Source organism: Dermacentor albipictus, unplaced genomic scaffold (assembly GCF_038994185.2).
Source record: "Dermacentor albipictus isolate Rhodes 1998 colony unplaced genomic scaffold, USDA_Dalb.pri_finalv2 scaffold_18, whole genome shotgun sequence".
In the NCBI taxonomy this organism is placed as follows: domain Eukaryota; kingdom Metazoa; phylum Arthropoda; class Arachnida; order Ixodida; family Ixodidae; genus Dermacentor; species Dermacentor albipictus.
In genome coordinates this window covers 368474-392624 of record NW_027225572.1, presented here as the reverse complement: position 1 = coordinate 392624, position 24151 = coordinate 368474, and the positions used below count along the sequence as shown (strand labels likewise).

General features: G+C 46.4%; 1 protein-coding gene and 1 non-coding gene across 4 annotated transcripts in view; both read right to left on the bottom strand.

Moving 5' to 3' along the window:
* LOC135900796 (endoplasmic reticulum transmembrane helix translocase) overlaps positions 1-24151 on the bottom strand; it is a 602974-nt gene that overhangs the window by 357119 nt on the left and 221704 nt on the right. For all 3 annotated transcript variants that reach the window (XM_065430378.1, XM_065430377.1, XM_065430379.1), the window contains one exon: positions 19774-19928. In XM_065430378.1, coding sequence (XP_065286450.1) covers positions 19774-19928 — 155 coding nt within the window. The remainder of the gene's footprint in view (positions 1-19773; positions 19929-24151) is intronic.
* Positions 21411-21485, bottom strand: TRNAS-AGA (transfer RNA serine (anticodon AGA)). Its single transcript has one exon. It is a non-coding gene; the product is annotated as a tRNA-Ser (tRNA).

The window sequence follows — 24151 nt, the reverse complement described above, 5'->3', positions numbered from 1 at the left end:
GGTACCGTTCCCAATCGGCTGATTCAACCTTCCACCGGGGGACCTGCGGGAGAAGTTGATCTTGCTCCGTCGTACTTAAGATTATTGGAAAGTGGTCACTGCCATACGGGTTATTAAGCACATTCCATTTAAAATAAGGTAAAAGTGTCGGCGATAAAATGCTAAGATCTATGGCAGAATATGACTTGTTAGCTAGGTTAAAATACGTAGGCTCCTTTGTATTCAAGAGACATGCTCCAGAAGAAAAAAGCAGCTCTTCAATGACGCGGCCTCGCGCATCACAGCGTGAATCGCCCCACAAACTGCTATGTGCATTAAAATCCCCAAGAATCAGATAGGGCTCCGGGAGCTCATCTATTAATGATTCTATGTCTCGTCTGTGAAGGTGATATTGTGGTGATATATACAAGGAGCAAATGGTTATGAGTTTATTTGAAAGTACAGCTCGAACGGCCACTGCCTCAAGGGCCGTTTGGAGCTTTAAATGCTGACACGCTACAGTTCTGTCAGCAATAATCTCTACACCGCCAGATGATGCCACAGCATCCTCGCGGTCTTTGCGCAACGTAACATACTTTCGGAGAAAGTTTGTGTGTATAGATTTTAAGTGTGTTTCCTGTAAACACAGCACTTTTGGATTGTGTTTGTGGATCAGTTCTTGCACATCATCAAGGTTTCTGAGAAGACCTCTGACGTTCCATTGGATTATTTGTGTATCCATATTGGAAGTTATTAAGTGCTGTGTGTAAAGAAACAAGTAGTGATTATGGAGATTTCAGAGATTACATTACAGAGCCCTTTCGAGGCCCTGTAACGGGAGTTCTGCCCTTTCTGGAGCGTTCGAGGGAGCCTCGCCGCTCCTTAGGCGGTTGGTGCGCCTTGAGGGCAGGTGTAGTGTCCATTGCCTCTTGTGAGGCGCCGGACACGTGCTCTTGCGAGCGAGAGGTTACAAGAGAGGGTCCTGCCTTGGAGGGCAAGACCCCTGCGCCCACCAGCCCAGAGGTCGGTGGGGCACCCTGCGGGATTTGGCTGCGCCGGCTGTTGCCAGCGCTGGAAGGGGCCGGGGAGGTTGGGGCAGCCTCGGCTGCGCCCACCTTCGGGGTCGATGGTCCCCTCTCCTCGGTTGACGGAGCAGCACTAGCTGCAACCGCCGCGGGGGCAGATGGCGTAACTGCCGACTCACTGACTGTGGGTCGGACAGCCACTGGAAGCCTTTGTGTCGCTGCCCCCTGACGCGTCACATCGGCAAAGCTTTTCTTGGGCAGGTATGAAACCCGCCTGCGTGCCTCTTTGAAAGTGATATTTTCTTTTACTTTTATGGTCACAATTTCTTTTTCTTTTTTCCAGGACGGGCAGGACCGCGAGTATGCGGCATGCTCGCCATCACAGTTGACACAATGCGGAGTGTTCTGGCATGTTTCGGAGGAGTGTTCTTTGTCACTGCACTTGGCACAAGTCAGCCGGCCTCGACAGTTCTGTGAACTGTGGCCGAACCTTTGGCACTTAAAGCATCTAAGAGGGTTGGGCACGTATGGCCTAACATGAAGTTTGATATAACCAGCCTCGATGGAGTCGGGAAGGACACTTGAGCCGAATGTGAGAATCAGGTGTTTCGTTTTGATCTCTTTTCCATCTCGCCTCATCTTAATTCGTTTAACATTAATAACATTCTGGTTACTGAAGCCCTCCAAGAGTTCAGCCTCAGTGAGCTCCATCAAGTCATCGTCAGAGACAACACCACGGGTGGTGTTCATCGTGCGGTGCGGGGTTATAATTATTTGGGTTTCCCCAAATGAAACTAGTGTTGACAATTTTTCATATTGTTTTTGATCGCGGAGCTCCAAGAGGAGATCCCCGCTTGCCATCCTCGACGCCTTATATCCAGGACCAAAAACTTCAGTCAATGACTTGGAAACAAGGAAGGGTGAGATAGTTCTTACTGGTTTATCTGGTATTTCAGAGTGGATCACGTGAAAACGAGGGAAAGATTCTTTTTGCCGTCCAAAAAACTGGAATACTTCATCGGTGCGCCCTCTTTTCTGGGGGCGATCAGGAAGCGAAGGGAAGGATGTTGCCATAGAGGAATGAAATTTTCGGCAATAACGGCAGCCACCCACCATGGAGTCCTACAAGGGGACGCTACAGGGACTGTAAGAACAGGTCCTGTAAACGCCAGCTGTACGTCATCACTATAACCAAATATGAAATAACCTAGATTGGCTAATCACACAAGGTTAACCCTTGCTGCCTGGAAAATTTGGAAGTAAGCGGAAGGAAGGAGAAGACAGGAAAGATGAAAAGTGAGAGAAAGACGAAGGCTGGAGGGAGAGAGAGACAGGAAAAGGCAACTACCGATTTCCCCCGGGTGGGTCAGTCCGGGGGTGCCGTCTATGTGAAGCAGAGGCCAAAGGGGTGTGTTGCCTCCGCCGGGGGGCCTTAAAGGTCCAAACACCCAGCATTGGCTCAACCCCCAGGATCCCCTTTTCCCCAGACACGGCTAAGCCGCGCACGGCTACACGCGGGAGGGTCCAACCCTCATGTGCTCGGGTCCGTGGTGTCGCAACACACTTCGTCGAGAGAGATCCTAAGGAACCGGGAAGAGCGAAGAAGAGAGAGCCTTCGTCGAAAGAGGTCCGAAGAAACTGGGAGTAGCGAAGAAGGAGCGAGCCTTCGACCCAGGGAGTCCGGAGGAACCGGGAACAGCGGACAAATGAACCGGATGGCAGAGTGCTGCAACCGTAAGTGAGCGCGTGGTTTTTTTCCTTATGATTCGCCAGACTCAAATGTTGTGTGTTCATTTTGATAGTTCTGGGAATCGGGAGTTTGATGCATTGTGTGTTTGCACAAATTAATTAAGGAAAACAGTTTTAACCACCTGTCGGGGCAGCTGCCATGGATCTTAGAAGGTTGGCGAGGTTGGACTTGTTGTTGGTGTGCGACGATTTGGGAGTCGAGGCGGACGAACGGATGAAAACGCCAGCTATCATAAAGGCGATTAACGATAGTGGCAATGATGACAAAAGCATTGAGCTTGCTTGGGAGGTGATACAGGAGCCACGGGAGCGTGAGCGTCGTGAACGTTTGCGGGAGCGTCGTGAACTTAGGAGTGAGCGTAAGCGTGAAGAACGCGAGAATGAACGGAAGCACGAGCTTCAAGAACTTACTCTTAGGTGTGAGCGTCACGAACGTGAGAATGAACGCGAACGCGAGTATCAGGAACGTAAGCTTGAGCGTGAGCAAAAGTATGAGAGAGAGAAGGCAGCACTGATCAAAGAGATACAGTATTGTGATCAGTTATTGGCACAGAGACAACGGCTGTCTGAGAATTCTGTAGGTAGTACAGAGAGAAAGAATGAGGCAGCATCGAGCGGATTTTCGCCAGAAGCCGACGAAAAGAGTAGTGCCTGTGAGACTGGCTGCAGATTCATAAGTGAAGGGAAAAGGCTAGCTGCTAACGATGCCTTAGTGGCAACAGAGGCCGTTAAAGGCCGCAAGGAGAGCGACAAGGTGCTGTGCCAACAGATGACTGTAGAGACAGCTAGGCCAGCTGCGAACAAATTGGCACAGTTACCGCGTGTGCGTCGCTGGTAATGTTAGCGAAGTTGCTAGCGAAGAAAAGGGTACTGCTGACCCGACAGACGCGAGCACCCAGGTAGAGCCAGATCTGCGTGCAGAAGTGAAGTGCGAACTGGACGATGCAGTTGAGGGTAATTCTCAGGATTGCGAGCTGTGTAGCTCAAGAGAATACAACTGCATTGTTCAGGGATCGGTGCGGCTCTCCGCCAGTCTAGATAGCCTAGATAGGGATGATTCCGTTATTAATCATTCGGACTGTGCGCGTGAGACAGCGATCGATACCGACGGGCTGTGTGCCGATGCACAGCGCGAGCTGGGCAATGTAGTAGAGGGCAGTTCGCAAGAGTGCGAGTTGTCTTACTCGAGTAAAGCCTGCTGCATTGTGCCAGAGTCGGTTGGGCTGTCCGCCAGTCGAGGCAGAGAGAGTGTTGATTTAAGTGAGAATCACTCAGACTGTGCGGGTAAGAGACCGATCCAGGCCGACGAAATGTGTACCGGCCAGCACGAGGCACGAGAAGGCGACATGAAAGCGAGTCCAAAGAGAAAGCGCCGTAAAAAGAAGCGCGGTAAAGACCGAAAGACGGTAACTTAGGTAGCGCCGCCAAAGATGGCGAGAAAACCAAAAGGGCAGGGCGCGAGGAAAAAGATGCGGCCGTCTCGGACGATGTTGACGCATCGAAAACGTTCGAGCCACAGGTCAAAGGGGGAGCGCGAAGCATGTTCTGCACGGACACGGACAAAGGGCACGAGGCAGTTAAACTCCTCGTCGTTCCGTAGTTCTTTTCACAGCTCAGCGTGCAGTTCGAAGAAACGCAAGGTGACAGGACGAGACCAGGTGGGGAGTAGCGACGCGGTCAATCGAGTTCGTGTTGAAAGCGGGGCGCGAGGACGCAAATTGGCAGGAGACCGTAACGTCTTGGGGGAGCTGATAGTTAGTCAGCCCTTTTGTTGTTTCTCGGCAGCCAGAGTAGCTTTCAAACCACACCCACCTCGAGTCAGACTCAAAGTATGAGTCAGACATAAGCGTTTGGAAAGGGAGGCCAAGAGCCCTTCCGTAGAAATGAAGTGTTTTGTTTTTTATTTTGAGCATCGGAAAGTTTCTCGCGATTTGAGACTAGGATTTCTTTCAACATGTAAAGGTATGAGCTTTGTTTGTGTTTTCGTTCGAGAAGCTCGAGATTTGAAAGATGCGTTTTAAGTAAACATGTAGTCTTGCGAGATGCTCATTAATAAGTAAATAGGCTTTCTTTTTGTATGAGTAACCTGAAGGTCAAGGTTATCGTCGAAAGGCCTATCGTAACGCGCGCATGTGTTATTTAACCTTCTTTAAGTGTTTTTGAATTTTTTAAGGTTAAGCGCGTAGATTTTCAGTGAGTGCATGATTTGCACTAAGAAGCGTTCTTAGTTCCATTAGCGCATGTCCTGTGTGGACGGAAGGAAGCAGATTTATGACTGGGTTGCTCGTGTGTGCTGAGGGCAGCCGTATTCTGACTTCTCTAATAAGTATGCGTGGAACGAGTTATTAAAAGACGCATTATTTTAAGGGTTTTGCGGAGTGCGTAAGTCCCGCAAGTGTAAATGTTCATTTACGTCACGTGTCCTGTAGGACTTTCAGGGAAGAAACGTGAGTAAGCGTTAATGAAAAAGTTTGCCTACAACGCAAGTACGCGTTTTGTTTAGTGACCACAAGGCTAGTGCGCTTGTGATTACGTACTTGTGAGGTTGACCAGATTGTTCAGTGGCACCAATACGTGCGATAAGTACGCCACTGCGATAGATTGGAAACATGCTGTTCGTGTAGTTAGGCCACTTAAGTTATGTTTGGCTGTTTTCATTTGTTGTTTGCATCGTCAGCGACACTTTGTTTTGCAACAACAATAGTACTCTGGTCTTGTCGGCAATCGAGGAGAAATGGATAGCTGTTTGGAAGGGCGGTTGGAACTGTTTTGTCAAAATTGGGGAAATAAAAAAAAGATCAGGGTTCATTTTGACTCAGTAATAGCCTGGCGAGTCAGGGGTGAAGAGCCTGCGCTTACACGTGGGGCAGCGCTGTGTTGTTTTGTTTGTTTGACGTATGTTCTCCAGGGCCCAGGATCCCGAAGTTCGTCAAACGAGGCTCGACACCAATACCCTGCAGGTTCTTTCAGCGTTCCTCATGGCCGGCGAATTGAGCCACCGGCCATTCAGAACAACCGGAGCGAGGACGAGCTGTTAGATATGGCGCCGTTTCCTGAGGCTACTTCGAGTTCCCCAAACCACTTCGAATCGCAGCACAGCTAATTAAGGAATGCAGAAGCAGGAAAGCACATTCCAGAGGAGCACCAGACAAGTGCAAACAAGTTTGCGGCCCCCAGGTCGTGCGCCGCCGGGATTAGAAGGGGCGGTCGAAAAATAGAGCCCAATCGTCCCCCTTCGCCTTTGAAGAAGGCATTTGCCACCACTGCGGAGCCGAGCCACCGGGAGCAGGTGGGCCCTTGTACAATGGAGCATGAGCGCCCCCCCTCCTTCTCCACCTTAGAAGAAGTGGATTGCAATTCTGCGAGGCAAGAGCGCAGGGGGATCAAGTGATCAAGAGAGGAGGACCAGGCGCCGACTCTCTTCGCCGGGTATGACACCATCGCACGGGCGCCTACCATTGGCTGAAAATGGAGTCATCTGAGCAGACTCTCCCATTGGTCGAACATGACGCGACTTCCAGTGCTCGAAGGGTTTAAAAGAAGGATTCCAGAGAGACTAGAGCAGTCCCTGATTCCCTGATTCACCTCTCTCGAACTTCTTGCCGCGGGCCGCAGCGTCCGAGTTGCTGCCGGCCCGTAATGACTGTACGAATGTTACTTGAGTCTCACCTCTCTGTATATAATGTAAAATAAACCCTCCCAGTTTTATTTTCATCCCGGAGTCCGTCCCTCAACCCCTACATGAGACATATTTACATACGGGATTGCAAAAGTCTGGGTTATCTCCTTTACCACTTCGCACAGTTTTATGCAGAAATGACCCTCTTACCACAGGGCATGCACTTTTACAGGGCATGCATTGCCGAGCTGATCCACGAGGAGACTATTGTAGTGCACCTACAATAAATCACTCATTATGGATGCAATGCGAGAACCAATATGTATCCTTTTTTTTATATTGATCTCTTCATTATGCAAGACCATAATGTATTTTAGGTAGACCTGTAACAGATCCAGGAAATTGGCGACGTTGGTGCAAACAGCGTTCTGGAATCGGACCTCGCTATGTACATAATGTGTCCCACCCCATCAAGAAAGCCGTGGGGCAGGCTGGTGTTAAGGTGGTGTTTACTGCTGCTAAGAAGTTGGAAAGGTTGAACAAAAAAGTCAACGATAGCCGGCAAACACCTGGACTGGGTAGTAAAAAACATACCGCCAAGCTTGTACATTTCAGTACTAATGTAGCCTATGCCATTTCCACCTCTTGCGGCTGCACTTACATAGTGCTAACGAGACGCTGCCTTAATGAACGTTTACGTGAGCATGTGTACTGTGTCAAGATTAAGATTGGTAGTAATCTAGCTGTTCATTGTGCAAAGTGTGGGTGTTCACCCCACGTAAAAGACATGTGTGCCGAGAAAATACAGCGATCAGATGGCCAGGGAAATCTTTGAGGCCTTTTCAATTTGTGAGTTAGGAGCCACTTGCGTAAGCGCCCCTTCTATAGCTCCTTACGATAAAGAAGTTAATCAGTTTCGATTGTGTACATATTGCGCATTTTACATTTGTATAGTTTTACGTTTGACGAATATGCAGCAGGAGTTGATTGATGATGACTCGCCTTCCCTTTCTTCCTTTTTCTCTTTGAGCCCGTTGCGAACAATATATATATTTGTGCGGACTTCAACAAAAATGTCGGCAGTCACTGCTGGTCCTGTACTCTTCCTTGTCCGCTTTTTTTTTTTTTGGCACTGTGTAAAATGAGTGACTCGTACCAACTAGCTCGTACCCAAACTCTTTGAAATTCTCGAAGTCACATGCCACTGTGAGCGACGTCTCAGCACGGCAAACTACGCAGGCGCACTTGTGCGAATTGATGTCGACTCGCCAGCTGGGAGTGTGGCACCCATGAGGAGAAGGGCCAGAGTGTTTGGTTTGAAATTTCAGGTCTTTCGTGAAGCATAGCAGTGCAACACTTTGCAGGCATCATCGTTAGCACGCATTGTATGCACTGTGCTTGTCAGTTCAAGATGGCCAGACATGGTGATGGGCCCTATAAGCCACCATTTTATGACCGTGGTTTGCTTCTTTTGCAGCCAGTTTACGAAATTCTGTAAATTTGTTTTCGGTTTAATCAAATGCACTGCTTAGGCTGTGCCTATCTGACAAGTGAAAGGCAGTGTCTATTTAATTTTACATGGATAGGAGTACCATGGATCTATGCTTATTCCAAAGAGACTGCTAGTCAGTTCACGCTCTAATTTTCAACAGTCAAACGACATTTTGCAGTGTATGCACATTTGGGTGCATTACTTGCCCTGTTTCATCCAGAATAAACCACAAAGTATACAACAGCTGCAGTCGTGCTGGACAAAGAATGTAATACTGTGCAGTAACTGTGGTGCCATCTGTCACGTTTAGGGTGGAACACAGTGAAAATGCCACTATCGTTTCCTTCCTGCAGATTTTAAGTTCCTCAGACAACACACATTCTTTATTAAACTGGCTAATAATGCACACAAACAGGGTATGCACCATGAAACGCCAATTCTGTGCAAAATTTGAGCACAAACAAACTAATTGATTAGCTGCAAGTCACCTTGAAAAAAAAGGAGGGGGGGGGGGCGAAACACACAGCCTCAAAGCACGTGCCCGCCATTGCAGAGTTGCACAAGTGTGGAGTGCCAGTGACCGAGCAATGGCGCTGTTCAACATGAACTGTACGGCATTTATAGAGCATCCCAACAATTGCAAGCAGTGCAGCGAAATTCCTGGGCAGAATAAGAGCTTCTTGTGTCCATACTCCCTCCATTTAATCAATGGGAAAAACAGAGAACTGCAGTAGCTTAACCTATTACCTACTTCAATATTTAAAAAGAAACATTCCCATAATACCTAGGGCTGCGCAAATACTCGACTTTGTTGCAACCCTCCAGATGTCAGAATCTTTGACTGGTGGCAAATCATGCCGAAACTTACAATGAAATAGCGCGGAGAGTGCCTGCTTTTTACCGTCAGCATCAACTACACATGTAGCAGTGATTGAGTTGGGTGATAAGCAGTCATTTGGATGTTGCGCAGGTTGACCATACAACAACCAGCCTGCCATAAAGTTGGGACAGTCTTTCTGTATTTTGCAGAATGGAAAGGAAAACTTTCTATGTGATTAGTAAAAGAGTGCCACAAAACACAGGTCTACAATTAAATTGAGAACCTCAGTGGTATTTAGTACAACAGATCGTCACTAGATCATTAATTTCAGAGGAAAAAAGCACTTGATTCAATCTAACAGAAATTACCTTAATAAAAAAAAATGATTTTCCGGACCATCACATAACAGAACAGAGCTGTAATCAGGCCTGGCATATTAATTTGGTGTTCCCTTTAAGAAGAGTAGACTGTAGTGCATATCCTCATTTCGATGTGCCTATTTCGATGGCCCTTCCTTATCCAACACAGCTAGTGCATTGACCGCCATGAGGGCATTCGCAGAGAAGTGGGGCCTGACGGTGAAACTAACTTACAGCCTCGCCAAGTTTGAGGATACCGTTGTTGCTGTGAGGCCACCATGGCGGCAAGTGAAAATCACACATTTTTTGCTGCCTGCTTGCAAATGAAACTTGTCTGCGTGTTGTGTTAAAGTGAGAACACGTTTTCTTGACCGGTAACTCTATAGCTGCTCAACTGGATTGTCGGTGAGTTAGTACATCACTTAGTGATGTACTAACTGCATCACTAAGTGGTGTAGCTGATCTACATTCCTCAGCAGCTATGTATTAACAACGTTTACTGTACTAAGGGTGCTTTTAAAGGCCAGACACTACTTTCAAAAGCCCACTCTCCTGGCATTGTATGACAAAAAGTATAATAATAATAATAATAATAATAATAATAATAATAATAATAATAATAATAATTTATTATCAAATCTGCGAGTACAAATACAGAAATCAGGTTCGCCTAAGCCATAACAGTGGCTTGTCACACGAAACCCTGCAGTCAGTAACAATGCTCAGCCACAAAAACAGAGTTTTTTTCTTTTTTTTTAAGATATAAGAAATAAAAACGACATTGAAACCTAAGGCAAAGAGCGATAATGTACAAGGCAAAAAAAAGAACACAAAAAACAAACAAACAAAAAACTGCCAGAAAGCAAAGACACATTTCACAATTGACAGGGAAAAAAAATATGACGCCTATAATCATTCCATGAACAATTCCTTTAGATTTTTGCGAATATTGTGTATAGACTCAAGGAAGAAACTTCAGATGGAAGAGCATTGAATATGTCTGGAACACAAAAGGCTCGAGTATATCTGCCAAATCTGGTAGGTGTGTGAGGAACTGAAAAAGCAGGTGCGTGACGTAAAGGACGGCAAAGCACTGTGGGGACTTTAAAGGTATCCGTACGGAAATGTTTCAGTACCACTGTTTGAACAAACAGTGATCGCATGTTTGGCATTTCTAGCATCTGAAAAAGGTTCATCTCTTGTGGTCTGTATACGACATAAGTAATGCTTTTTAACATACACTTTAGCAACCTATTTACACGTTGATGCCAGGTAGCAGAACAATGTACGAATGTTGTAATCCCATATCTGAGCGCACTGTAGGCTAACGAGCGAACCAAAAGTTTCCTGAGAGACAAGGACAAAAATAATTTGATGCGGTACAGTAAACAGACAATTTTACGAGGTTTGGCACATATGTAAGATAAGTGAGTAGAAAAAAAAAGACCAGAATCAAGCCATATGCCCAAATACTTTGCAGAGTCCGAAAAATTTATTGGAGGGCAGGAACAATTATTACATCAAGAGCTGTGCAGATAAAGTGAAGAGAGTGAAATACTCTTGAGTGGGCTATGGAAGCAAACCAACTTTGATTTAGAATGATTGACGTCAATAATATTTGTTTGTACCAAACCAATCCATCAATTTTCCAATGTCATTTTGAAGCATTGAGAATGCATTTGGAAAATTCACATGTGTGGCTAAAAGTGCAGTATAGTCTGCATATTGAAGTAACTTGCAGATGGATAGCACATTGCACATGTCCTTACTGTATACATTAAAAAGTAAGGGAGACAGTACGGAACCTTGTGGCATACCGGCCTTCAGAAAAACACGGGAACTGCAAATGTTTGAAATGGAAACAATCTGGGAGCAATCTGTGAGGAAATTGCGTAACAATTGGAAAAAAGATCCTCGAAAACCTAAATTGTAGAGTTTCTTTAGCATAATTGAATGAAATATCGTGTCGAAGGCTTTTGCCACATCTAAAGAAAATGCACAACATTCGTGTGGTCCACTTCTCTACTCTTGTGTTCTGTCTGCACGCCTCACCTCTTTTTTGCATAATGAACACAACATACAAGATTTTTTTCAAGTGAAGAAAATAAATGGCAACTCAATTGTTCTAATAAAGCCTGACTGCCCCTTTTTTCAATAAAGCCGTATTGACCGTCTGAGAACCCCCCCGCTTTGTTTACAAAACTGTTCATTACTAAGAATATATGTTTTTTCTAGAATTTTTGCTAAACTAGGCAGGATAGAAATGTGGCGATAATTATGCGCACACTTAGCATCACCACCTTTTAGAAGTGGTCGAACTATGGCCAGTTTTTAACCGCGTAGGAATACTTCTGCTTGTAATTATCCCGTTTAGGATTTCTAGTAAGACATTCTTCAGAATGTCGAAATTCTCATAAAGATCAAACATGCGAATTTTATCGATACCTAGTGATTGATGCCGGCCGAAGCTGCCTAATAACGAGTAAAGCTCTTCTTCCGTGATAGTGGGTAGGAAAGCAGATTCAATTACTGGAGTAGTAGTGTTACCAGTGTAACATGAATGCTTAGACACCCCAGAAAACTGAGCGAAAAACTGGTTAAAATTGTCAACGACTGTTGATAAATCTGAATCAAAATGACTCTGAATATCTTTAGCCTAATTTGAAAATGATCCTCTCACCTTGTTTATCAGAGACCACGTTTTCCTAGGATTTCTATGGGACTGATAAAAGCGGTTTCTGTTGTACGAACGTTTGGCTGCATGAATAGGGGCATTTACTTTATTTCTAGAAGTTTTGAACTGTGTACGCAGAATGCAATCACTAGGCGAACTTCTGCACCGTTGCCAAAACAGGTCTTTTTCTTTAATAGTAGCAGATAATAGAGAGTTTTAGAATTGGGGGCCCAAGCGGCTTGGGGACCCAAGACAATTGCGCGCCACAAGTGCGCATGCGCAGAACCCAAGCCAGTCTTGGGTTCTTGCGTTCGCGTTAACCCAAGACCCAAAAATCGAAAACTAGCGTGGGCCCCCAAGCCGTCTTAGGCCGCCCTCGTGGGTGACAGTGGTGACGTACAGCAGATGGTCGCAGAGCAAACTTTATTTACTTCAACTGATTTTCGCCATTTCACGCGGGTGAACTCATAGTTTTTTCGCAGCGCGACAGAAGAAAACACCAACTAAGAGCACTTCGCTTCGATTGGCTTTGCTTGGCTTAGAATCGCACACTTAATTCGTAATACTAACCAGTACTAACATAGTGATTACGTTGCTTACATTGTTTGCTCTTTTTGCTCAAAAATGCATTCTGTTCGTTTTCACTTATAAGAAAAGAGGTTCCTTCATTATGAGAAACAAAGAAAAACTGCGCAAAAAAAAAGGACAAGACAGAGAAAGAACCACACGGCACAGGCGCAGACTAACAACTGGTTTAATGCTCCAACGCCTCTTTCCTACCAACAACAGAACGCATGCACACCAACCACAAAGACCAATGCCGCTATCATGTAGTCGAGCCTAGAAACGCCAACTCCTTGCTGTACAAATGTATGGAAGCCTCACTAACACATTTATCTGGCCCTAATCTCGCGATTTCTAAAGCTTCGATCCTTTTTTTTTTTTGTTTTCAAGCACCTTTCTATTTTTCCCAATGCGGCGTCCCGAGCGCTCAACCCAACGCTGTCTGCATTCGACCCAATCCTCAAACTCTGCTGCTCATCTAAACCCAAGAGCAACCGTCGCAACGCGGCTTGGGGACCCAGTGCCTTGCGCCCCCAATTCTAAAGCTCTCTAATATCACGCTGTTCGTCCAAGGCTGGTTCGAGTGGCATTGGCGAACGTAAACTGTCCTTTCACTGGATTTATAAATAATGTCCATCGAACATGAAAATTCATTGTATAGCTCGAACCCATCAGTATTTTCAAGCAGACCTGACCAGTCGAACAAGGTGACCAGTTTATCAAAAGTAGCTGTATCAGTAAGAGCTTGGCCAGTGTTGGGGCTAGAACATGATGAGGACAGAGACGAAAAGCGTAACTGACAAGCTATGAAGTAATGGTCGGCAACTTTCTGTTGTAACACTGCACCATGAACTGAAGCAGACTCTGCGCGGATGTTGAAGCGATCAATACAAGACTTTACTAAATTATTAAGAAGTAATTCTTCCCTAGTTGGAATGTCAATAATACCTTCAAGGCCATGTTTTGCAATGATATCTAAGTAATCACATGCCGAGGTTACAGTGGGATTAAGAATATCTATATTGAAATCGCCTACTAGGCATATGTTAGGAACTAACATCGTCCTTTGTAAATGTGCCTCCTGCGCATTAAGAAACAAGGACAGGTTACTTGAGGGTGGTCTATATATTGCCAAGAGTGAAATATCACTAAGTTGGTTTGAAATGTTCAGTGCCAGATTCCCCACTAGAAATATTAGCAACTACCTGTTCCACATTCCAAGTATCCTGTACAAATTTGCTATGCCCGCGCCTTTTTGATAAAAAAAAATTAAATTATGGGGTTTTACATGCCAAAACCACTTTCTGATTATGAGGCACGCCGTAGTGGAGGACTCTGGAAATTTGAACCACCTGGGGCTCTTTAACGTGCACCTAAATCTAAGCACACGGGTGTTTTCGCATTTCGCCCCCATCGAAATGCGGCCGCCGTGGCCGGGATTCGATCCTGCGACCACGTGCTCAGCAGCCCAACACCATAGCCATTGAGCAACCACGGCGGGTCGCGCCTCTTTGAGTGTCTTGAGTGAACCAAAGGGAAATGAATCCTGGAAGAGTGAAAAGGTCAGTCTCGGCCGACCATATATATATTTCGGTAAAAACAAAAACGTCCACATTGTGCAAAATCCTATCAACGTAGGTGCAAAATGTGTTCCAATGCTTTCGCAAACTGCGGATATTAATATGAACTGTGGTAACTGCTAATGGAAAGGAAAAATGATGACCAAGTGCTTGAAAGTCAACCAAACTCTCGCACAGAGCCATGAGGTTACCTTGAAAAAGATCTTCGTAGTGAATGACCACTTTGAAACAATTACGTTAAGCGCAACAGATCATTCACGTCGTTCACACAGATTAAAGAGGCACCCTCCTCCTTTTTAGCAAACACGTTTTCGTCCTTGGTCCAAGCATACTTACATTTCTTTTCCTTTCCCTTTTTCCTGGCAAGCCAGAACAGTTCCCTGTTTGCTGCTGTTAGGTTCTCATTGAAATAAAGCTTGTGGTCATTATCAGTTTTGCATAAGTTCTGCAGTTTATGGCGGCAAGCCATCTAAGTTTCCTTCACAGATACAGAGGCAAATTTAAACAGAATGACTGGAATCTTTTTTTTTTTTGCTCGGTAAGCAATGGATGGCAAGAATGCCTGAGCTGTAGAAGTCTTTGATGTTGAATATTTTGGCAAGATTTGCTGCAAAAGCGCGCAACTCCTCATTAGGTGCAGCAGGAAGGCCGTGGATTTCCAGATTTAAATGGTGAATGTACTGCTCCTCTTTATTCATTTCAGTTTTCAAAGCCTGGCTCTCGATCTCTTGCTCCTGCACTTTGAGCATGAGTGACGAAACCTCCGAGTTGGCTTGTTCGATTTCTTTTTCACTCGCTTTTATTCTAACCAGTACATTAACCAGTGCCGCTCGTACGACTTCCCATTTACGGCCTTTTGCACGAAAAGATGAGGTGACATATAGCGTTTCTCAGTTTTATATTGCCTTTTAGAAGACGGAAAATTTTGTGCCCGATTTTCAAAATACAATGGCCCTTTCTCAAGGCGTACACTACGAAAGCTGTCGGTAATAATGTCCGGCCGCTTAGCAGGGTCACTTCAGAGAATCTTGCAACGTACCTCTTGCTGCGGGGGTGTTGTACTTCTCTGTTGCCGCAACGAGAAGCCGCCTCATTCGTCCTCTCGAGGCACACTTTGTGGATGGGAACATTATTACTTGAAGCCAAACTAACAGGAAACAAGTGAGTCGGTTTTTGGAGTGTTGTTTCCTGGCGCTCGTCAGTAGAAGGAGGCTCATCGGGGAGGGTTGGCACCTGTTGATCAGCAGTAGTAGAAATTGGGCGTGGTCGACCGGACACCTGGAGCTCTGTGGCAGGGGCCCGGCCGAGGAGTAGCATAGACGTTGCTGACTAAGGAACAGAACAGGGCTCGATTAGCGTCGGTTGGTCAGAAATATGGACAACCAAGGTTGGCACCGTTTTGACAGGATCCAGACAACCAAGATGAGTCAAACCTTGCTTCTTGCCAGGAAACCGTGGCGATGGAGTTGGCAAGTCCTCTATAGAAGCAAAGTCGGTACTATTGGGAGTTTGACACGGACTCTGGGTAGAGCGATCATGCTCCTCCACGGAAGCTGCATTCAGTAGGTACTTTGTCATTTTTGGTAGCTTCTTTTCACGCTCTTCTCTTCCTAACTTCGCCTTTCATTTAGACGCACCACTTTGATGCTTCTGAATGAGCATTTTCGCATGAATGGATGCTAATTGTTCACTGGGCACTTCGTCAGTCCGACACGACCGCAGGTGTGTCGGACTGACGACCGCTGCCTGGATGGTCCGTGGCTGGCCTAGAATGGTGCGTCCCCCGGGAGCTCCTCAGCGGGCGGGCTTATGCAAGCTTAACCGGCGGCTCGGGGCTGAATCACAGTCCGTGATCAACTTCCGTTTATAGACGCGCACTGCGCTTGTCTGTTTCTATCGCCAAAGCAGACGTTCACATATGCATAGTGTTCCTTGTACGAATTCCCTCCTTCTTCGTACAAAGTCACTCCTTCTGTTCCGGTCTTGTCTTCCTATTGGCTAGGAGCAATTGTCTGTTCTGGGAAGTTCTCAATTTTTCTTTCGCCCCGTCGATGCCGAGCACGAGAACGAAGGGCAGAGGGCGACTGCTAGCGCGAGCGAAGTTACACGCCCTCCGTCGCCTCTGAGTGATCTTTTTCTACTTCTTTCTGGAAAGTTCGGCAGCCAGTCTGACCTACTTTTTCCGTCGAGCGCACACAAGGGTGCGCAGCGATTAGGCAGGAATGGGCCCTAGAGACAGGCCTTTGTGTCCAGCTCTCCAACTTCCCCCTTCACTCTTCCACAACCCTAGCCCGAACAGTGAACATTCCACGCCCCACAACACGCGGACAAAAGCATGTGCTACGTCTCCTTTCCTGCCTAGACTCTGCCATCAGACTCGTCATCTGCTATCGGATTCATCCTTCCCAGCCGCCCAAATTACCATCACGGTAAAGAAAAGCCGAATGGGAGGCACTGTTGGGTACTGCAGCACATCTTTTCTATGACAGCGGCGGAACTATTTGAAAGCTGGATGGTGGCGTGGTGGTGACGAGGGGCAAGGGAGATTTAGGTACTCATCCCACATGACATGTTTCAGGTGTTTCCCTCTACCCCTCCTCTCCAGACAGCACTGGACAGACGGACTGACAGGAAAGCACGAAAACTCTTCAAAGCAAACGCACCTCGCTTCGTAAGAAAGAAAGCCCCACCGGGGTGGCGGGGGATTCCTGTTTTTGCAGCTCGACAAGCTCTCCCCAAATGATCAGGCTAAACGCATGCTGTTACATTAGGCGGGGAGGCCCCGTCTGCTAGTTCTGGTTTTCTCGCTTCATACATGCCGCTCGAAGTTCCGTTGCCCATGGTTCCATATACTAAGCACGTTAGAATAAATGGGCCCCCTTCTCCTACTGTCCGAGGTGAGGCCCTGAGCTGCAGCCCCCTTAGCCCCCCCCCCCCCCCTAATCCAGCGCTGCGTCAAGTGAACCGATTCTCCGCAGTTCTGCTCGTAGCAGACAACAGGTTTGTTTTGCAGATGATTGACAGCCAGTGTGACGATAACAACAAGATTTGTAGTCTAGCTCACCAGGGACAACAACAGCCAAGCACCGTCCAACGTCGTTAGGGCAAGCAAAACAGTTTCAAAGCAAATCATTACATAATACTGTCAAATCTCGATATAACAAATCTCGATAAATTGAACCCCACGTGCCACATCCACACTTCGCAGAATTACCACTGCCGCAGAGGTCTGCATAACTCATCGCTGTGCATCGAACGCATTTCCTCCATGCTCGCACGGTTACACGTGTTCAGGAATGGCGACGTGCTGAAAGCTGAAAGCAACTTTTGAAACTAACAGCGTCTGTGTAATGTTGGCAATCACCGACAATGGGGCCGGAGAGGAAGGGCCTAGAACGAAGGGACATACCGGCCGCGATCCGTCGGATATGTCCAGGATTGATTGTAGTATATATGTGATTCACAAATCGAATCATTTGAATGTCTGCCATTCAATTCTAGTGCACTCTAACCTGATTTTAACGAAGTTGAAGAGAGAGTCGAAATCACTTGGTTATGTCCATTACTTCATTATATCCATTATTGCCACTAACTGGAATATATGCCCAATGGGGTGCACAATTGTAAACATGGAAATAATAAGACAGCATTGCGGCCTGTGGAACCACTACACGGCCACGCATGCGATGAAATTTGAATAAAAGAGCAAAATAACCTTCGGTGCGTGCCACATGCGACTTAGCACCAGACACAGCAGTTTTTAGATAGCTGCCTTCTGTTCCATTGTGATGGTCTTTCACGTCCACTCTCCACTTGGCTAGTCGCGGTCGTGCAGCACGTGGCACACAACACAGTGTGCCACCATGGGATCGAGGAGGCAAGCAAACTACAGCTTGTAGCCTCCGTGACCGGAGCTCGGAAAAAGTATGCACTAAACAGTAAGTACTGATTAACCAAAATAGCACGAGATCACCCACTTAGCTGTCAAAAACGGAACACAGAGTGCGATGAAAGGGCAAAATCATGCAGTATTTATTCACTTCGTGCGACAAAAGTCTGCTATTTTCATTTGATGCCGCGGCGGCCCAGCAGTGATGACAGCAGCCTCTTACTGAAGCTGCGAGCCAGCTTTTCAGCCAGCCCCCTCTTCTCGGCAAATACTGACATGGCAGATTCCTCGTTGGCGCTGCGTATTCTCCATGCACGCGCGCGGTGACGCTGCAGAAGTTGCAGCGCCTTTTTCATTGCAGGGTGCTGTTCTCATCAAGACGATTGCATTCATGAGGCTGACGTAAGGCGCAGCTTCTGCCACTGTTGGGCCTGAATCGTCCGTGCTGTCACTTTCCGTGTCATACTCATCACTGTCGCTAGTTGACACTTTGGTAACAGAGGCAACGACGGCGAAAAGTCGAACCTCATAGCCGACATCTTTTCACGGTTGCAGCGGCGCTGCCGAGCAACTTCTTCGCATTACAAATGCCACACACCGTAGTCAACAGTAGATCCCTGTCGCATGCCAGCGCTGACTTCTTCGTGTCATGTTCGATAGCATGAACAATCTCTAATTTTTCTTCTATGCTGAGCACCCGGCGCCTTTTTTATTCGAGCTTTGGCATGACGCAAGTCCTTGTTTGCACGACACCACAACGCTCTCTGGCATGGCGCCAAAATGACGCTGACGTGGCTTTACGCACAAACGCACAGGGTGCTTGGAGGCCGTTGTGATCTCTGAGGCTTGTTGGTCTGCTGGGCCGCCTGATGGAGACGACGCACAGCAGTGTTTGCGCAACGAAAAATGGAAACACTACGTGTTAAGTGATATGTGCACAATAAGCTCGTACGGTTCATGCAGATACAAAACACATTATGTTCAATGGCCGCTGAATCAGGAATTTGGCGTCACTACTTTTAAAACGAAGCTACTGTTTAAGTGGATTCATAATGCAAAAAAGAGGTGAGGCGTGCAGACAGGATGCATGAGTTCCTGTTGTCCACTTCTCTACTCTTGTGTCCTGTCTGCACGTCTCACCTCTTTTTCGCATTATGAATCCTTACCAACTAGCTCAGCTTTCTGATATTTAAGTGGGTACGGTTTAATGAGGTTTTACTGTAATCATATACCAAACTCTAGGGTCGGCTTAGGTTCGAACATTTTTAAGAATGCGCCAGTGTTTAATTGAAATTGACAAATATAGTTATGTTATTGTGTTACAGCTATTATGCATAGTCAGTGCGATCTAGAAAAGACAGTATCACAGCCGCTACTCGCTGCGCCGGTAGCCAATTGAAGTAGCCAATTGTAGACGCGAGCAACGTTGCCATTTTGAGCTGCGTCGTACCGGCGTGCAGCGTGGCATTATTGTAATAGCACCAAACAGGCGATGCCATTATGCTGCCGCTTTCGAACAAAAAGTTGGTGCTAGCCATAGAGGCATCGTCAAATGTCCAAGTCAGGCGGGACTTTGGCATCGATGAGGAATATGTCTGTCGTTGGAGAGGGCAACAGGAAACTCTTTTTGCGTGTGCCAGCCACAATGAGAAGATGACAGTCATAAGGAAGAATGAGACGTAGAATGAGCTTGGCACATTCATATTCAATACATGCCGTTTTCATTTTGTGAACACCATCCTCGCTTTTTTGGTTTGGCCTACATTTGAGGCAACTGTTAATTTTTTTCCCCCCTTCCTGGTTTTAAACGAATTGAGGCCGGCCTAGATTCGAGTAAATACGGTTGCTCATAATATCCATACACAGAGGAATTTCGTTTCGTTAAAACAAGGTTTTAAATACATGGATCTCTACGAGAATTACAATGGGAATTTCGTTTACTTTGTTACATTCGTTGTTTCATTATATCCCATTTCGTTATAACGAGGTTCACGTGTATTGGCACAGCCCTACTGTGACCCACCCTTCGTGAGGTTCCACTCAATGGCAGTGAGCGTGGCCTTCTCCAGGGGGTCGCCCACCAGGCCATCATCCAGCTGGGCCAGGGACTGACACGAGGCCAACACCTGGATGCTCTCAGCAGGTGCCTCCGGGACAGCACAGATCTCGGGAAACCCCCTGCACCATGACATGAAAGCCTTGATGTTTGAACGCATGCTACATCTGATATTTTTAAAAAAGACATGCTGCAGTAACACTGCTTTAATTCGGAAAATATGATAATTCGGACTTGTCCTCTGGTCCTGGCGCCTGCCTATGCACTATTTATTACAATAACATTCCCCGTTAATCCGGACATACTTGGCCACACATCGATTAATTTGGACAACTCTCAAAGCTCAGCGAGTGCAGAGCACTAGAAATGTGTGATGCTTATGACCAAAAAAGGAGCTAGCGTCCAACTGAAATGAAGCTGCAGAGTCCGCATCGCCATAGTCAACAGCGAAAATCGCACATGAATGATGGCAACGCCAGAATGTATTGTCCGTGTATGTGCCTTTCAAGCCTTTATTCTAGTGTGTACCGCTGCTGATAACACCACGTCGGCCGTGCGCCTTCATAACTGGGTAGTCACCATCCATGATCACGCTGACAGCGGCCGCAGTTTTGCACGCAGTTGTTGTGACAAAGAGTAACAGACAAAGAGTAGACTCGGTGCACACGTCAGCTGTGCACCTTCAGAACTCCAAGGTAGCCATCCATGATTGCGTCAATAACAGCTGAGGCTTCGTACATGGTTTCGTCCGCAGCATTTGCGGCAAACAGTAGTTTCATTTTGACTCTGTGCAAACCTGTCGAGGATGAAGAGCACCGGCTACATCGTCATGGACAGATGATCTCTTGGCGACCAGCTCACTAGCGAAAAAGTAATCTCAATGTGCGCACAATAATAAAAAAGCCTGTCTCATGAAGAAGTGCAGCGCAGCCATGCTGGGAAGGAAGTTGTGAAGCCTAAGCCGCTGCAAGCACTAATCAGTCACTAGATAACGAGAATTGCAGCTTCCTCACTGATATTGTACAAAAGAGAAACAGGAATTGGTGGTTCAGTCAGTAAACAAAAGCATGTTGATGCAGTGCGCATTCGCTTGTTTTCTTGATACCCTTGATAATTCCACATTCAGTTAATTTTAACATTTTTTTTCAGACCTGTGAAATCCAAATTAACGTGGTTTTACTGTACTTCATTTGGCAGAAAAACAATACTGAAGCACAGAAAGGTTTTTTTTTTTTTTCATTTTGTTCAAGAACTGTGTGTGAGTGTAACATCACAGATATCAAAGCAGTTTCTCACATTTAGGCCATTCGGTGCAAGACCTTTAGGTAATCTAGATGTAGCAAAAATTTGAAGGACGCTTAAGCTTCGCTTTTAAGATTGGAACGCGATAGCATTCAAAGATCCCCGACTGCTTCTCACGCTTCAAGGCAACTGCAGTGTATGTAACCGTAACTTGACATAAATAGTTCTGCGGAAAGCCGCAAGGTGGAGAGAAGTAATTAATATAAAGGGAAAATGAGACATCCACCCAAATGTAGCTAAGTGCTACAAAGGAAGCCCATACAGGTTCCTCGAAAGGAAAGCTTCGCAGTCGAGGAAAAATTCGTCCTGGTCCGGGACTCGAACCCGGGACCACTGCCTTTCTCGGGCAGCCGCTCTACCATCTGAGCTAACCAGGCGGCTAGCATATGGTAGGCAAAGTCGAATTTATCAACAACTCGGAAGCAAAGACAAGAGTTTGACACATGTCACACTTAGTGCGACATGCGTCAACTCCACCCAAATGTAGCTAAGCACTAAAATGTAGTAATGTAATGTAATGTTGATGTAATCCACCCAAACGTAGCACTTAGTTACATTTGGGTGAATATTTCATTTTCCCTTTATTAATGTAACCGTAATAGGCTTGTGCGAATATTCGAGTGCTTCGAATATTCGAACGAATATTACAGTATTCGAATTCGCATAGACCAGAATTTAAAATTTCCGATATATTGAAGTATTTGGGGTAAACAAACATCAAAACTGCGTTCAAGTACCATCAAGAGTTTCGGTTTCGTTAGGCAAGCCGGCCTACATCTTGACTACATGTGGAGCCAAGACAAGCTAAGCCACATTCAGAGCGTTGTCGTAGCAACCACACGCGCACGCTCGTCGAGGTAGTCAAGGCCACAACCTACTGAACTCCAGACCTGCACAGATCTCCCTGCTTCAGCACGCCTGGTCTAGTTCGCCCCTTTTGCCGCTAGGGACAGAACGTACGAGCAAAGTGGCACTATTTAGCCTATTTGCTGTCGTCTGCTTCTGCGATCTGTTCAGTGCTCGTGCTTCCATTTCGGCAGGCACAAAGCACCTGCATTGATGATAAATTAATAAATTAACAAATATAAAGAGAAAACAAAAATTTGCAAATGTTTTGTGTTTGAACAAGGAAATTAGAGGAGTAGGAGCGTTGCAAGGAAGGTAAACAATGAGCATCGGTGGCAGCTGCAATGCTAGACAGCATCAATTTCCCTTTTCTCGTAAGAGATTGGTAAAATCGCTTCAAAAGATGCATAGGATAATCTAGCTTTCTTGAGTTGATTACAGATAGCCTAATGTCGTAGATGACATTAGAAATTACTACTGTATGCCGTAGTGAAATGCAAAGGATCTGCATGGTAAAAGTATTCACAAGTAACTTCTGCGCTCAACATGTGCAATACATTGGTCGAGTCTGTTTCAAGGAAAGGTGAGCATAGCTTGTTTTTAATATTGTTTGATGTCTAGATCAGTATAATGCTTGCAAAAGCGATCTCAGTGCTTTAAACGGGCTGCACTGCAGGCCTTGTGTCACGGAACTCTTTTCAAACTGCAAAGCTAGCTTTCCTGCGAGATACGGTGGCAGCATAATGGTGGTGCGAAAGATATGTACGCAGTAAAGCTGTATGCGCAATTCCTTTTTTGAACTCGCGACGCATTCACTGAAAACTTTTAAGAGTTAAAATGAGTGGTAATTGTTCCATCATCAAACGTTACGATGGTTTCAAGTGTCTAAAGAGCGCAAAACCGAACCTTACAACGTGTACAATGAAACTGTTGTGTACTTTACGAACTCTATAAACAATGAGACTTAGTGTACAAGATCTGTGCAGTTTGCTACTGCCTGAAGAAGGCAATGGGAGCGGCTATTTAACGCTATTTTAGAGAGGAGCGGACTGCACGCACCAACATTTTTCAGGTTTGGGCAGTCAACTTTTGGAGCCAAGTGACTGATCACACCATAACTGTGACATAACAGACCTTGTGACATCACTGTCACTGTGCTCACAAAAATGATAAACTAGAAAAGCAGTTTATCACAACACAACAGCTGCCGTACTAATTGCAACACTGCACCAGTCAACTGTAGAGTAGCAGACGAACAGGTTATAAAAACGACACCAACGGCCAATGGTTGAACGAGAGTGGGCGCAAGCAGCTCCCATAGAAGCCGGATAATATCTGCGCAGGTCTGGAGTTCCAGTAGATCATGGTCAAGGCTCCCGTTTCATTGTTTGTTTGGTTACCGTGTGGCACGCGTTGTTAGATATGGAGCTGTTTCCTGCGATTACTTCGAGTTCCCCAGACCACATCGGATTGCAGCACAGCTAATTGAGGAATGCAGAAGCAGGAAAGCGCATTCCAGAGGCGCGGCCGAGCAAACAAGTTTAAGGCAACAAGTTCACGTGCCAACAAGGTCGTGCGCCGCCGGGATAAGCAGGTGGGCCTCCGACAATGGAGCATGAGCAGCCCTCCCCTTCTCCTCGTTAGAAGTGCATTGCCAGTCTGCGAGGCAAGACCGCAGAAAGCCGCCAGGTGTGACACCGCGACACGGGCGGCTACCATTGGCTGAAAGTGGCGTCATCGGAGCGGACTCTCCCATTGGTGAAACATGACGTGACTTACAGTGCTCGAAGGGTTTATAAGAAGCCTTCCAGAGAGACCTGAGCATTCTGGGACATGCCCTGATTCCCTGTTTCACCTCTCTCGAACTTCTTGCCGCGGGCCGCAGCGTCCGAGTTGCTGCCGGTCCGTAATGACTGTACGTCTGATACTTGACTCTCACCTCCCTGTATATAATATGAGAATAAATCCCTCCCAAGTTTGGGTTTTCATCCTGACGTCCGTCCTCCAAACCCCTACATCTGGTTGGCAGCGGTAGGATCGCCTCCGAATACATCAGCTGGTGGCAGCGCTACGAATCAACCTTCGTCGAGAGAGATCGTAAGGAACCGGAAAAAGCGAAGAAGAGAGAGCCTTCGTCGAAAGAGGTCCGAAGAAACTGGGAGTAGCGAAGAAGGAGCGAGCCTTCGACCCAGGGAGT